The sequence below is a fragment of the Scyliorhinus torazame genome, chromosome 24, assembly GCF_047496885.1.
Source record: "Scyliorhinus torazame isolate Kashiwa2021f chromosome 24, sScyTor2.1, whole genome shotgun sequence".
NCBI lineage: Eukaryota > Metazoa > Chordata > Chondrichthyes > Carcharhiniformes > Scyliorhinidae > Scyliorhinus > Scyliorhinus torazame.
The window spans coordinates 19972745-19988464 of NC_092730.1; the positions used below are offsets into that span (position 1 = coordinate 19972745).

The window sequence follows — 15720 nt, forward strand, 5'->3', positions numbered from 1 at the left end:
GATATAAGAGAGAGACAGAAAGAGAGAGCGAGAGAGACAGAGAGAGAGAGAGATAAGAGAGAGACAGAGAGAGAGAGAAGAGAGAAACAGAGAGAGAGAGAGAGAGACAGAGAGAGACAGAGAGAGCGAGAGATAAGAGAGAGACAGAGCGAGAGAGACAGAGACAGAGAGAGACAGAGAGAGACAGAGAGAGAGAGAGATATAAGAGAGAGACAGAGAGAGAGAGCTAGAGATAAAGAGAGAGAGAGAGACAGAGAGAGAGACAGAGAGAGAGAGAGAGACAGAGAGAGAGACAGAGAGAGACAGAGAGAGCGAGAGATAAGAGACAGACAGAGAGAGCGAGAGATAAGAGAGAGGCAGAGAGAGCAAGAGATAAAGAGAGAGACAGAGAGAGAGAGACAGAGACAGAGAGAGCGAGAGATAAGAGAGAGACAGAGCGAGAGAGACAGAGAGAGACAGAGAGAGACAGAGAGAGAGAGAGACAGAGAGAGCGAGAGATAAGAGAGAGACAGAGCGAGAGAGACAGAGAGAGACAGCGAGAGACAGAGCGAGACAGAGAGAGACAGAGAGAGAGAGACAGAGAGAGACAGCGAGAGACAGAGCGAGACAGAGAGAGAGAGAGACAGAGAGAGCGAGAGATAAGAGAGAGACAGAGCGAGAGAGACAGCGAGAGACAGAGAGAGACAGCGAGAGACAGAGAGAGACAGCGCGAGACAGAGAGAGAGAGAGAGACAGAGAGAGACAGCGCGAGAGAGACAGAGCGAGAGAGGGAGAGAGGTTTAAGGAGGGAATTGCAGAGCGACAGCTGAATGTGGATCTTTGGGCGGCTGTGTCGCGGACGTCGACCGGCAGAATGTTCGGCTGGGGGGTGCGTCGTCGCGCCCGTTCCGGTCACCGACTGCTCGAGGCGGAAAACGCCGGCCGGTTTTCAAAGTCGAGGGGCTGGGGGAAGGGAGTTATGTTGCGGGAGGTAGGTGGGGGACACTGGCGATGGGGGAGAGTTGGGTGGTGGGGTGCGGGGGTGGGGGGGGGGGCGGGGGGGGTGCTGACCCGGGGTCCCGGCGGAGGCCCAGGATTCAGGCAGTCGCCCGCCCAAACGCAGAAATCGCAGCTGACGGAAGAGTGTAATGCCTGCTAATTATTCAGCATCTCATCTCATTAAGGGATAGCCGAGAAACGGTTCCCTTTGGTATTAGATTCAGGAAGTGCCCATGATTTCTTCTGTGTGTTCCGTACGGTTGAAAGGATTCTTGGGGAATTGAGTGATTTTAACGAGTCGTGGAAAAGCCCTTCGGCGCACCGTGTCTGCGCCGGGAATGCTAAGACTTCGGAAAAGAATGCTGGTTTCGCCAGCTGGGCCTTGTGTCAGGCTAAACCCCCCCCCACCTCGACGTCCGTGGGTGCCGGCGATGGGCCAAGTTCGCCCTGCGGCCTAGTCAAGGGGAACGAGCAGACTCGACGGACCGAATGGCCTCCTTCTGCACTGTATGTTCTGTGTTCTGTCTCCTGGCATCTCCCCCCCCCCCCTCTTCCTGACCTTCTATTCTCCCCCACCCCTTCTCAAACTGCGTTAAACCCTACGGTGCAGAATGAGGCTATTTGGCCCATCGACCCCTTCGAAAGGGCATCCAACCTAGGCCCGCTCCTCTGCCCTACCCCCATAACCATGTAACCCCACCTAACCCGCACATCTTTGGACACTAAGGGGCAATTTAGCACGGCCAATCCACCTAACCTGCACATCTTTGGACACTAAGGGCCAATTTAACACGGCCAATCCACCTAACCTGCACATCTTTGGACACTAAGGGGCAATTTAGCACGGCCAATCCACCTAACCTGCACATCTTTGGACACTAAGGGGCAATTTAGCACGGCCAATCCACCTAACCTGCACATCTTTGGACACTAAGGGGCAATTTAGCACGGCCAATCCACCTAACCTGCACATCTTTGGACACTAAGGGGCAATTTAGCACGGCCAATCCACCTAACCTACACATCTTTGGACACTAAGGGGCAATTTAGCACGGTCAATCCACCTAACCTGCACATCTTTGGACACTAAGGGACAATTTAGCACGGCCAATCCACCAAACCTGCACATCTTTGGACACTAAGGGACAATTTAGCACGGCCAATCCACCTAACCCGCACATCTTTGGACACTAAGGGACAATTTAGCACGGCCAATCCACCTTACCTGCACATCTTTGGACACTAAGGGACAATTTATCACGGCCAATCCACCCAACCTGCACATCTTTGGACTGTGGGAGGAAACCGGAGCACCCGGAGGAAACCCACGCAGACACGGGGGGAGAAAGTGCAAACTCCACACGGACAGTCACCTGCGGCCGGGATCGAACCCGGGGTCCCTGCGGCCGTGAGGCAGAATCACAGGGATTCAAAACATTTCTCCCTCCTCAGCGGCTGCCCCCACCTGCTGTCTTTACCTCGGATTCCCGGCGCCTGCTGCATTTTGCTTTTACGCTGCTGTCGCCTTGTTGTCCTCTCGTTTGCTAACCGATCCTCTCTCTCTCTCTTCCCCTGCCTCCCTCTCCAGGAACAAGGGAAAATCCAGGTGATATTCAACGTGGGGACGGATGACATCGTGATCGAGGAGCCCAACGTGGTCGTGAGCGATGGGAAGTACCACGTGGTTCGGTTCACGAGGAGCGGCGGCAACGCCACGCTGCAGGTGGACAACTGGCCAATCAACGAGCGCTATCCAGTGGGTAAGTCGCCGCCCTGACCCCTGACCTCCAGGCTCCCTGGCAACCAACCCCCCCACCCCCTCCCTCTCCCTCAAGCCACTCCCCACCATCACCACCAGCTCCCCTTCAGGACCCGGGTCGAATCGGACCAAAAAAAAACACAGGCGGAGTGGGAGGCAACCCGTTGTCACGGCAACGGCACCCTTCGGAACCCGGTGACGGTGGCCATGCGCCGTTCTGGACACCAGGTGGGTCGGCGAACGGGAATCAGCTCGGAACTTGAAGTCCGTAACCGAGGGTTTGTGCTGTTGATGATTTCGCCCGGGGACCGCCCCCCCCCCCCCCCCCCCGCCCCCCCCCCCCGCTTCCCCATTGGGCGTATAGTAGGCCGGGCCCGGTGGCCCGTCAGGCCTCCTGGGAGGCGTTCGGAGGTTCCGACCGTCTACCCTCCCGACCCCCTGACTTCCAAGCCCTCTCAGCCAATCGGGTCCCTCATCTCTCCCTCTTCTACTGAGTCAAGAGTGGAGTACGTGTCTGGGGGGGTGGTGGTGGTGGTTGGGGGGAGGGGGGGCGGGGGACTGTGGTAACGGTTCTTTCTATCGGTTGCCGTCCTCCAACTGACAGGTAGGCCGCAACGTTCCGCTGTCTGCCCTCTGAGGAGGGATTGAGGAGGCCGGAGTTCTTCGCCAACTCTGCCGGGTAACGCGGGTAATGGGTACCGAATGACGAAGGTTTGTCCGGACCCCAGAATCAATCCCCCCCGCCCCCCCCCAACTTCGCTATCTGATTGGTCACGCACAGAGGCCTTGGCACCTCTGTGTCCAGGGTCAAGGTTCAGGGAACGTCTCCGTGCCGACCTTCACAGAGAGATCAGGTGGGCGGAGAGGGAGGGAGGAGGTTGAGGGAACAGAAGCGAGGCAGCCGAGGTTGTCACGTTGCCCCGGGAAGGGGGTGGGGGTGTCTGAAATACCTCCCTCATAGATCTGGGACTCTCCATCGAGTCCGGGGCTTTGAGGCATGTTGCGGGGCGAGGGGGGTGGGGACTTTGTGGGGGTGGAGGCGGGGAGTTGGGGGGGGCTTTGGCTCAGAAGGGGTGGGAATGGGTGAGGGAATCCACGGTTGCTGCTCCGACGCCAGGCTCCATCATGCCTCGACGATCGCGACGGTCTGACTCACAGCTTTGGCGCTGCGAAGAAGAGGGCCTTTGACACCTGATGCTGGACAACTCTGATTCACCCCCACCGACCACCAATTTGCCTCTCCCTGCCAATTTTAATCGCTCCGCCATTGGTGGCCATGCCTGGGCTAGGCCCTAAACTCTGAAATTCCCTCCCTAAACCTCTCCGTCTCTCTCTCTCCCTTTCAGATACTCTTTAAAACCAACCATTTTGGCCGAGATTTTAGTCATCAGACACTTGTTCAGCCCTTCAGGCCTGTTATATAGAGACAGGAGGAGGCCTGTTATGTAGGGACAGGAGTAGGCCCATTCAGCCCTTCAGGTCTGTTATATTGGGAAAGGAGGCCCGTTTAGTCCTTCAGGCCTGTTATAGAAACAGGAGGAGGCCCGTTCAGGCCTGTTATATATGGACAGGAACAGGCCCATTCAGCCCTTCAAGCCTGTTATATGGGGACAGGAGGAGACCTGTTCAGCCCTTGAGGCCTATTGTACAGGGACAGGAGGAAGCTGGTTCAGCCCTTGAGGCCTGTTGTATAGGGGCAGCAGTAGGCCCGTTCAGCCCTACAGCCTGATACATAATGACACGAGGAGGCCCATTCAACCATTCAAGCCTGTTATATAGGAACAGGAGGAGGCCCATTCAACCATTCAAGCATGTTGTATGGGAACTGGAGGAGGCACATTCTGCCCCTTCAGGCCTGTTATATATGGACAGGGGTGGGCCCGTTCAACCATTAAGGCCTTTTATATAGTGACAGGAGTAGGCCTATTCAGCCATTCAGGCCTGTTATAGGATCAGGAGGAGGCCCTTTCAGCCCTTCAGGCCTGTTATATAGGGACAGCAGTAGGCCCGTTCAGCCCTTCCGCCTGATATAGAATGACAGGAGGAGGCCCATTTAACCTTTCAAGCCTGTTATATAGGGACAGGAGTAGGCCCATTCAGCCCTTCAAACCTGTTGTAGAAACAGGAGGAGGCCCGTTCAGCCCTTCAAGCCTGTAAGAGTGAGCCATAGAGCCCTTCAAGCCTGTTATACAGGGACAAATGTCGGCCCATTCAACCTTTAAAGTCTGTCCAATTGGGCCATTCGCCCCCCTCAAGCCTGCTATAGGGAACAGGAGTAGCGTTGGCTCTCTGAACTCTTCTGGCAATCTCACAATGTTTATTTATATTGGATAGAGATCTCGAATGATTGCAGTTTCTGCCATTGATATATGAAAGATTCTGGATGATTGAGACTTTGACCAGTGGTGTTTTCTGACAGGATTGGATTGGATTGGTTTTACTGTCATGGGTACCGACCCGTTCTTTGTTCTTTGAACAGTGAAAAATATTGTTCTGCGCGCAGCTCAGACAGATCATTTCGTATATGAAAATAAAATACATTTTCGGGCAACACAAGGTACACAATATAAATACATAGACACCGGCATCGTGTGAAACACACAGGAGTGGAGTAGTAATCAAGTCAGTCCAATAGAAAGTTATGAATGAATTACTTTTAAAAAAAAGCTTTCTTAAGACATCCTGGGCGGGATTGTTTCAGCTCGGGGCCGGGCCGGAGAATCCCCACGACCGAGTCCCGTCGACGCCATTCTAACCTGCTCTCAGCCGGCGGGACCTCAGCATGGAAGGGTCGGGTGGCGGCCTGTGGGGGGCACCGACCCCGGGGCGGGGCCTCCGGTGCGGCGTGGCCCGCGACCGGGGCCCACTGATCGGCGGGCCGACCTCTCTGGCTGGGGGAGAGTGGGGAAAATAGGGATGGAAGGGCCACAGTTTAGCAAGAGGGGCTGTGGGGGGTTGGCTGGGGGCACAGATTGGCATGGGGGCATGTACGGCTCTGACGATGGTGGGTGGAGTGGCGCGAGGTGGATGTGGGGGTGGGGGTGTTGCGCGCGGACAACAGGCTTTGAGCTTATCGTTCGAAAGGTTCAGCACGAGCACCGGGGTGGCGCGTGTCACTTACGGCCGCGGAAATCTTGGAGGGCCACGATGTGGCTGACCCAGCGATGGAGGTAGCACGACTTGGAGGGCAGGGTGCTGGCGAGGCGGCCGTTAGCCGCTCTCAGATTTACGCGGAGCGGGCGAAAATCAGAACCTGCCTCCCCCCCTCACGGGAACGGGGTGCGGAATCCCAGAATCAAACCCCGGCCACCATCTGACCCCTTGACCGAGTAATCCCAGCAGCGCTCCCATTGCCGTCGGGCGGGATTGGCGCCGGGAGCGGGCAGTCCCGCGACGTGTCCACATGGTGCCGATGACATCACCCTGCCAGTGATGTCACGGGAATCCTGAGCTTAAACATCCGGAAAGTTTTATCCATACGCGCGCAGCCTCAATATCATGGCCTAAATCAGTGCCTCACTGTCAGAGGGTCAGTACTGAGGGAGTGCCGCACTGTCAGAGGGTCAGTACTGAGGGAGTGCCGCACTGTCAGAGGGTCAGTACTGAGGGAGTGCTGCACTGTCAGAGGGTCAGTACTGAGGGAGTGCTGCACTGTCAGAGGGTCAGTATTGAGGGAGTGCCGCACTGTCAGAGGGTCAGTACTGAGGGAGTGCTGCACTGTCAGAGGGTCAGTACTGAGGGAGTGCTGCACTGTCAGAGGGTCAGTACTGAGGGAGTGCTGCACTGTCAGAGGGTCAGTACTGAGGGAGTGCCGCACTGTCAGAGGGTCAGTACTGAGGGAGTGCCGCACTGTCAGAGGGTCAGTACTGAGGGAGTGCTGCACTGTCAGAGAGTCAGTACTGAGGGAGTGCTGCACTGTCAGAGGGTCAGTGCTGAGGGAGTGCCGCACTGTCAGAGAGTCAGTACTGAGGGAGTGCCGCACTGTCGGAGGGTCAGTACTGAGGGAGTGCCGCACTGTCAGAGGGTCAGTACTGAGGGAGTGCTGCACTGTCAGAGGGTCAGTACTGAGGGAGTGCCGCACTGTCAGAGGGTCAGTACTGAGGGAGTGCCGCACTGTCAGAGGGTCAGTACTGAGGGAGTGCTGCACTGTCAGAGAGTCAGTACTGAGGGAGTGCTGCACTGTCAGAGGGTCAGTGCTGAGGGAGTGCCGCACTGTCAGAGAGTCAGTACTGAGGGAGTGCCGCACTGTCGGAGGGTCAGTACTGAGGGAGTGCCGCACTGTCAGAGGGTCAGTACTGAGGGAGTGCTGCACTGTCAGAGGGTCAGTACTGAGGGAGTGCCGCACTGTCAGAGGGTCAGTACTGAGGGGGTGCCGCACTGTCAGAGGGTCAGTGCTGAGGGAGTGCCGCACTGTCAGAGGGTCAGTACTGAGGGAGTACCGCACTGTCAGAGGGTCAGTACTGAGGGAGTGCCGCACTGTCAGAGGGTCAGTACTGAGGGAGTGCTGCACTGTCAGAGGGTCAGTACTGAGGGAGTGCCGAACTGTCACAGGGTCAGTACTGAGGGAGTGCTGCACTGTCAGAGGGTCAGTACTGAGGGAGTGCTGCACTGTCAGAGGGTCAGGACTGAGGGAGTGCTGCACTGTCAGAGGTTCAGTACTGAGGGAGCGCCGCACTGTCAGAGGGTCAGTACTGAGGGAGTGCTGCACTGTCAGCGGGACAGTACTGAGGGAGTGCCGCACTGTCAGAGGGTCAGTACTGAGGGAGTGCTGCACTGTCAGAGGGTCAGTACTGAGGGAGTGCCGCACTGTCAGAGGGTCAGTACTGAGGGAGCGCTGCACTGTCAGAGGGTCAGTACTGAGTGAGTGCCGCACTGTCAGAGGGTCAGTACTGAGGGAGTGCCGCACTGTCAGAGGGTCAGTACTGAGGGAGCGCCGCACTGTCAGAGGGTCAGTACTGAGGGAGTGCTGCACTGTCAGAGGGTCAGTACTGAGGGAGTGCCGCACTGTCAGAGGGTCAGTACTGCGGGAGTGCTGCACTGTCAGAGGGTCAGTACTGAGTGAGTGCCGCACTGTCAGAGGGTCAGTACTGAGGGAGTGCCGCACTGTCAGAGGGTCAGTACTGAGGGAGTACCGCACTGTCAGAGGGTCAGTACTGAGGGAGTGCCGCACTGTCAGAGGGTCAGTACTGAGGGAGTGCTGCACTGTCAGAGGGTCAGTACTGAGGGAGTGCCGCACTGTCACAGGGTCAGTACTGAGGGAGTGCTGCACTGTCAGAGGGTCAGTACTGAGGGAGTGCTGCACTGTCAGAGGGTCAGTACTGAGGGAGTGCTGCACTGTCAGAGGTTCAGTACTGAGGGAGCGCCGCACTGTCAGAGGGTCAGTACTGAGGGAGTGCTGCACTGTCAGCGGGACAGTACTGAGGGAGTGCCGCACTGTCAGAGGGTCATTACTGAGGGAGTGCTGCACTGTCAGAGGGTCAGTACTGAGGGAGCGCCGCACTGTCAGAGGGTCAGTACTGAGGGAGTGCCGCACTGTCAGAGGGTCAGTACTGAGGGAGTACCGCACTGTCAGAGGGTCAGTACTGAGGGAGTGCCGCACTGTCAGAGAGTCAGTACTGAGGGAGTGCTGCGCTGTCAGAGAGTCAGTACTGAGGGAGTGCTGCACTGTCAGAGGGTCAGTACTGAGGGAGTGCCGTCCTGTCAGAGGGTCAGTACTGAGGGAGTGCTGCACTGTCAGAGGGTCAGTACTGAGGGAGTGCTGCACTGTCAGAGAGTCAGTACTGAGGGAGTGCTGCACTGTCAGAGGGTCAGTACTGAGGGAGTGCCGCACTGTCAGAGGGTCAGTACTGAGGGAGCGCTACACTGTCAGAGGGTCAGTACTGAGGGAGTGCTGCACAGTCAGAGGGTCAGTACTGAGGGAGTGCTGGACTGTCGGAGGGTCAGTACTGAGGGAGTGCTGCACTGTCAGAGGGTCAGTACTGAGGGAGTGCTGCACTGTCGGAGGGTCAGTACTGAGGGAGTTCTGCACTGTCAGAGGGTCAGTGCTGAGGGAGTGCCGCACTGTCAGAGGGTCAGTACTGAGGGAGTGCCGCACTGTCACAGGGTCAGTACTGAGGGAGTGCTGCACTGTCAGAGGGTCAGTACTGAGGGAGTGCTGCACTGTCAGAGGGTCAGTACTGAGGGAGTGCTGCACTGCCAGAGGGTCAGTACTGAGGGAGTGCCGCACTGTCAGAGGGTCAGTACTGAGGGAGTACCGTACTGTCAGAGGGTCAGTACTGAGGGAGTGCCGCACTGTCAGAGGGTCAGTACTGAGGGAGTGCTGCACTGTCAGAGGGTCAGTACTGAGGGAGTGCCGAACTGTCACAGGGTCAGTACTGAGGGAGTGCTGCACTGTCAGAGGGTCAGTACTGAGGGAGTGCTGCACTGTCAGAGGGTCAGGACTGAGGGAGTGCTGCACTGTCAGAGGTTCAGGACTGAGGGAGCGCCGCACTGTCAGAGGGTCAGTACTGAGGGAGTGCTGCACTGTCAGCGGGACAGTACTGAGGGAGTGCCGCACTGTCAGAGGGTCAGTACTGAGGGAGTGCTGCACTGTCAGAGGGTCAGTACTGAGGGAGTGCCGCACTGTCAGAGGGTCAGTACTGAGGGAGCGCTGCACTGTCAGAGGGTCAGTACTGAGTGAGTGCCGCACTGTCAGAGGGTCAGTACTGAGGGAGTGCCGCACTGTCAGAGGGTCAGTACTGAGGGAGCGCCGCACTGTCAGAGGGTCAGTACTGAGGGAGTGCTGCACTGTCAGAGGGTCAGTACTGAGGGAGTGCCGCACTGTCAGAGGGTCAGTACTGCGGGAGTGCTGCACTGTCAGAGGGTCAGTACTGAGTGAGTGCCGCACTGTCAGAGGGTCAGTACTGAGGGAGTGCCGCACTGTCAGAGGGTCAGTACTGAGGGAGTACCGCACTGTCAGAGGGTCAGTACTGAGGGAGTGCCGCACTGTCAGAGGGTCAGTACTGAGGGAGTGCTGCACTGTCAGAGGGTCAGTACTGAGGGAGTGCCGCACTGTCACAGGGTCAGTACTGAGGGAGTGCTGCACTGTCAGAGGGTCAGTACTGAGGGAGTGCTGCACTGTCAGAGGGTCAGTACTGAGGGAGTGCTGCACTGTCAGCGGGACAGTACTGAGGGAGTGCCGCACTGTCAGAGGGTCATTACTGAGGGAGTGCTGCACTGTCAGAGGGTCAGTACTGAGGGAGCGCCGCACTGTCAGAGGGTCAGTACTGAGGGAGTGCCGCACTGTCAGAGGGTCAGTACTGAGGGAGTACCGCACTGTCAGAGGGTCAGTACTGAGGGAGTGCCGCACTGTCAGAGAGTCAGTACTGAGGGAGTGCTGCGCTGTCAGAGAGTCAGTACTGAGGGAGTGCTGCGCTGTCAGAGAGTCAGTACTGAGGGAGTGCTGCACTGTCAGAGGGTCAGTACTGAGGGAGTGCCGTCCTGTCAGAGGGTCAGTACTGAGGGAGTGCTGCACTGTCAGAGGGTCAGTACTGAGGGAGTGCTGCACTGTCAGAGAGTCAGTACTGAGGGAGTGCTGCACTGTCAGAGGGTCAGTACTGAGGGAGTGCTGCACTGTCAGAGGGTCAGTACTGAGGGAGTGCCGCACTGTCAGAGGGTCAGTACTGAGAGAGTGCTGCACTGTCAGAGGGTCAGTACTGAGGGAGTTCTGCACTGTCGGAGGGTCAGTACTGAGGGAGTTCTGCACTGTCAGAGGGTCAGTACTGAGGGAGTGCTGCACTGTCAGAGAGTCAGTACTGAGGGAGTTCTGCACTGTCAGAGGGCCAGTACTGAGGGAGTGCCGCACTGTCAGAGGGTCAGTACTGAGGGAGTTCTGCACTGTCAGAGGGTCAGTACTGAGGGAATGCTGCACTGTCAGAGGGTCAGTACTGAGAGAGTGCCGCACTGTCAGAGGGTCAGTACTGAGGGAGTGCTGCACTGTCAGAGGGTCAGTACTGAGGGAGTGCTGCACTGTCAGAGGATCAGTACTGAGGGAGTGCTGCACTGTCAGAGGGTCAGTACTGAGGGAGTGCTGCACTGTCAGAGGATCAGTACTGTTCCTCCGATCTTTAGATTCAGCCACCAATAGATAAAGGGAAGGTTCAAGTCAGTTTATGAACGTTGCTGGAACCTTCCGTAATGGAAGATTTTCGGAACTTTTTTTCCTCTGAGGTTACTGGCAGGCCCCTGACTGAGGCCAGCGAAACACATTTCACTGCCTTTTATAATTGATATTAATTTCGATGTTTCCACTTGACGGAGCGGCCGTTTCGACAGGAGGTCGATCCCACTTCACTCAACATGCCTCCCGCAGCAGGAATAAAGGCTACCGGATTTAATCGGGAATGACAGGCATCGCAGATGAGCCAGCGTTTGCCGGGGTCTGGCGGGGAAGCTTTGTTGCGAGCGGGGCTTTAATTGTCGCTCCGGGGTCAAGGCGGGGGGGTTGGCGGTGGGGGGGATGCGTGGGGACGCCCCGGCCCTGCATGTGGAGGGCAACCTCGAAGCTCCTGAGCACAACGATCTGAATGATGACCTTCTCCCTGCCCAGTGCCCCACACTGCCCCTCCGCCCCCGACTCTGCAAAACAGCACCTTACTGTCCCCATCAAGCACTCCCAGGACAGGTACAGCACGGGGTTAGATACAGAGTAAAGCTCCCTCTACACTGTTCCCATCAAACACTCCCAGGACAGGTACAGCACGGAGTTAGATACAGAGTAAAGCTCCCTCTACACTGTCCCCATCAAACACTCCCAGAACAGATACAGCACGGGGTTAGATACAGAGTTAAGCTCCCTCTACACTGTCCCCATCAAACACTCCCAGGACAGGTACAGCACGGGGTTAGATACAGAGTAAAGCTCCCTCTACACTGTTCCCATCAAACACTCCCAGGACAGGTACAGCACGGGGTTAGATACAGAGTAAAGCTCCCTCTACACTGTCCCCATCAAACACTCCCAGGACAGGTACAGCACGGGGTTAGATACAGAGTAAAGCTCCCTCTACACTGTCCCCATCAAACACTCCCAGGACAGGTACAGCACGGGGTTAGATACAGAGTAAAGCTCTCTCTACACTGTCCCCATCAAGCACTCCCAGGACAGGTACAGCACGGGGTTAGATACAGAGTAAAGCTCCCTCTACACTGTCCCCATAAAAACTCCCAGGACAGGTACAACACGGGGTTAGATACAGAGTAAAGCTCCCTCTACACTGTCCCCATCAAACACTCCCAGGACAGGTACAGCACGGGGTTAGATACTGAGTAACGCTCCCTCTGCACTGTCCCCAACAAACACTCCCAGGACAGGTACAGCACGGGGTTAGATACAGAGTAAAGCTCCCTCTACACTGTCCCCATCAAACACTCCCAGGACAGGTACAGCACGGGGTTAGATACAGAGTAAAGCTCCCTCTACACTGTCCCCATCAAACACTCCCAGGACAGGTACAGCACGGGGTTAGATACAGAGTGAAGCTCCCTCTACACTGTCCCCATCAAACACTCCCAGGACAGGTACAGCACGGGGTTAGATACAGAGTAAAACCCCCTCTACACTGTCCCCATCAAACACTCCCAGGACAGGTACAGCACGCGGTTAGATACAGAGTAAAGCTCCCTCTGCACTGTCCCCAACAAACACTCCCAGGACAGGTACAGCACGGGGTTAGATACAGAGTAAAACCCCCTCTACACTGTCCCCATCAAACACTCCCAGGACAGGTACAGCACGGGGTTCGATACAGAGTAAAGCTCCCTCTACACTGTCCCCATCAAACACTCCCAGGACAGGTACAGCATGGAGTTAGATACAGAGTAAAGCTCCCTCTACACTGTCCCCATCAAACACTCCCAGGACAGGTACAGCACGGGGTTAGATACAGAGTAAAGCTCCCTCTACACTGTCGCCATCAAACACTCCCAGGACAGGTACAGCACGGGGTTAGATACAGAGTAAAGCTCCCTCTACACTGTCCCCATCAAACACTCCCAGGACAGGTACAGCACGGGGTTCGATACAGAGTAAAGCTCCCTCTACACTGTCCCCATCAAACACTCCCAGGACAGGTACAGCACGGGGTTCGATACAGAGTAAAGCTCCCTCTACACTGTCCCCATCAAACACTCCCAGGACAGGTACAGCACGGGGTTAGATACTGAGTAACGCTTCCTCTACACTGCCCCCATCAAACACTCCCAAGACAGATACAGTACGGGGTTAGATACAGAGCAAAGCTCCCTATACACTGTCCCCATCAAACACTCCCAGGACAGGTACAGCACGGGGTTAGATACAGAGTAAAGCTCCCTCTGCACTGTCCCCAACAAACACTCCCAGGACAGGTACAGCACGGGGTTAGATACAGAGTAAAGCTCCCTCTACACTGTCCCCATCAAACACTCCCAGGACAGGTACAGCACGGGGTTAGATACAGAGTAAAGCTCCCTCTACACTGTCCCCATCAAACACTCCCAGGACAGGTACAGCACGGGGTTAGATAAAGAGTGAAGCTCCCTCTACACTGTCCCCATCAAACACTCCCAGGACAGGTACAGCACGGGGTTAGATACAGAGTAAAACCCCCTCTACACTGTCCCCATCAAACACTCCCAGGACAGGTACAGCACGCGGTTAGATACAGAGTAAAGCTCCCTCTGCACTGTCCCCAACAAACACTCCCAGGACAGGTACAGCACGGGGTTAGATACAGAGTAAAGCTCCCTCTACACTGTCCCCATCAAACACTCCCAGGACAGGTACAGCACGGGGTTCGATACAGAGTAAAGCTCCCTCTACACTGTCCCCATCAAACACTCCCAGGACAGGTACAGCATGGAGTTAGATACAGAGTAAAGCTCCCTCTACACTGTCCCCATCAAACACTCCCAGGACAGGTACAGCACGGGGTTAGATACAGAGTAAAGCTCCCTCTACACTGTCGCCATCAAACACTCCCAGGACAGGTACAGCACGCGGTTAGATACAGAGTAAAGCTCCCTCTACACTGTCCCCATCAAACACTCCCAGGACAGGTACAGCACGGGGTTCGATACAGAGTAAAGCTCCCTCTACACTGTCCCCATCAAACACTCCCAGGACAGGTACAGCACGGGGTTCGATACAGAGTAAAGCTCCCTCTACACTGTCGCCATCAAACACTCCCAGGACAGGTACAGCACGGGGTTAGATACAGAGTAAAGCCCCCTCTACACTGTCTCCATCAAACACTCCCAGGACAGGTACAGCACGCGGTTAGATACAGAGTAAAGCTCCCTCTACACTGTCCCCATCGAACACTCCCAGGACAGGTACAGCACGGGGTTAGATACAGAGTAAAGCTCCGTCTACACTGTCCCATCAAACACTCCCAGGACAGGGACAGCACGGGGTTAGATACAGAGTAAAGCTCCCCCTGCACTGTCCCCATCAAACACTCCCAGGACAGGTACAGCACGGGTTAGATACAGAGTAAAACTCCCTCTACACTGTCCCCATCAAACACTCCCAGGACAGGTACAGCACGGGGTTAGATACAGAGTAAAGCTCCCTCTACACTGTCCCCATCAAACACTCCCAGGACAGGTACAGCACGGGGTTAGATACAGAGTAAAGCTCCCTCTACACTGTCCCCATCAAACACTCCCAGGACAGGTACAGCACGGGGTTAGGTACAGAGTAAAGGTCCCTCTACACTGTCCCCATCAAACACTCCCAGGACAGGTACAGCACGGGGTTAGATACAGAGTAAAGCTCCGTCTACACTGTCCCATCAAACACTCCCAGGACAGGGACAGCACGGGGTTAGATACAGAGTAAAGCTCCCCCTGCACTGTCCCCATCAAACACTCCCAGGACAGGTACAGCACGGGTTAGATACAGAGTAAAACTCCCTCTACACTGTCCCCATCAAACACTCCCAGGACAGGTACAGCACGGGGTTAGATACAGAGTAAAGCTCCCTCTACACTGTCCCCATCAAACACTCCCAGGACAGGTACAGCACGGGGTTAGATACAGAGTAAAGCTCCCTCTACACTGTCCCCATCAAACACTCCCAGGACAGGTACAGCACGGGGTTAGATACAGAGTAAAGCTCCCTCTACACTGTCGCCATCAAACACTCCCAGGACAGGTACAGCACGCGGTTAGATACAGAGTAAAGCTCCCTCTACACTGTCCCCATCAAACACTCCCAGGACAGGTACAGCACGGGGTTAGATACAGAGTAAAGCTCCCTCTACACTGTCCCCATCAACACTCCCAGGACAGGTACAGCACGCGGTTAGATACAGAGTGATGCCTTCATCAACTCCCGCTTGGACAGTCACGTTAACCTTCAGGCTCAGGTTTGCCAGTGTGGGCTGACCAGGCACGGGCGATCGGCGACCCGACCATTCGCTCTGATTGCTGCCTGGGCTTCTGCGGTGCTTGTTTGCACAAAGCGCAATTAAAACCACTAAATGACAGCCCACCTTGGCTCAAAGGGCCTCCCTGATTGAACCCAAGCCCGGGGTAAAGTCTTGGGAAGCTCCGGGATGCTGTCGGTTGCTCCCGTCGGTTTGACAGTTCCGTGAGGACGCGCGGCAAGCCGGGGTGGCAGGAGGAGGCGGGGGGGGGGGGGGGGGGAGGGGGGGAGAGTGGAGGGTGATGGGGGGATAGAGGAAAGCCGGCTGACCTGCGGCCGAGGGAGGGTGTCGATCACAGCGCCCGGAGCGACCAGCTCCACCTGGGATGTGGGGGGGGGGGGGGGGGTGGGGAGGGGAGTATGGGGGGGGGCCTATTTGTGCAGTTAAAGCTTTGCCACTCCTCTGGCGCCTCCCACCACGCCCAGGACGTTCCAAGGTGCTTTCCCCGCCCCCCCCCCCCCCCCCCTCCAGCGGGATACTTCTGCTGAAGTGCGGTCGCTGCTGTTTGACTGCAGGAAAGGCAGGCGCCAATT

At 56.3% G+C, this 15720-nt stretch overlaps 1 protein-coding gene across 1 annotated transcript in view; it reads left to right on the plus strand.

Annotated features, from left to right (window-relative positions):
- The window catches only part of LOC140400210 (neurexin-2-like), a 2085493-nt gene that overhangs the window by 1817585 nt on the left and 252188 nt on the right, over positions 1 to 15720 (plus strand). Inside the window, exon 8 of the mRNA XM_072489678.1 lies at positions 2567 to 2738. Coding sequence (XP_072345779.1) covers positions 2567 to 2738 — 172 coding nt within the window. The remainder of the gene's footprint in view (positions 1 to 2566; positions 2739 to 15720) is intronic.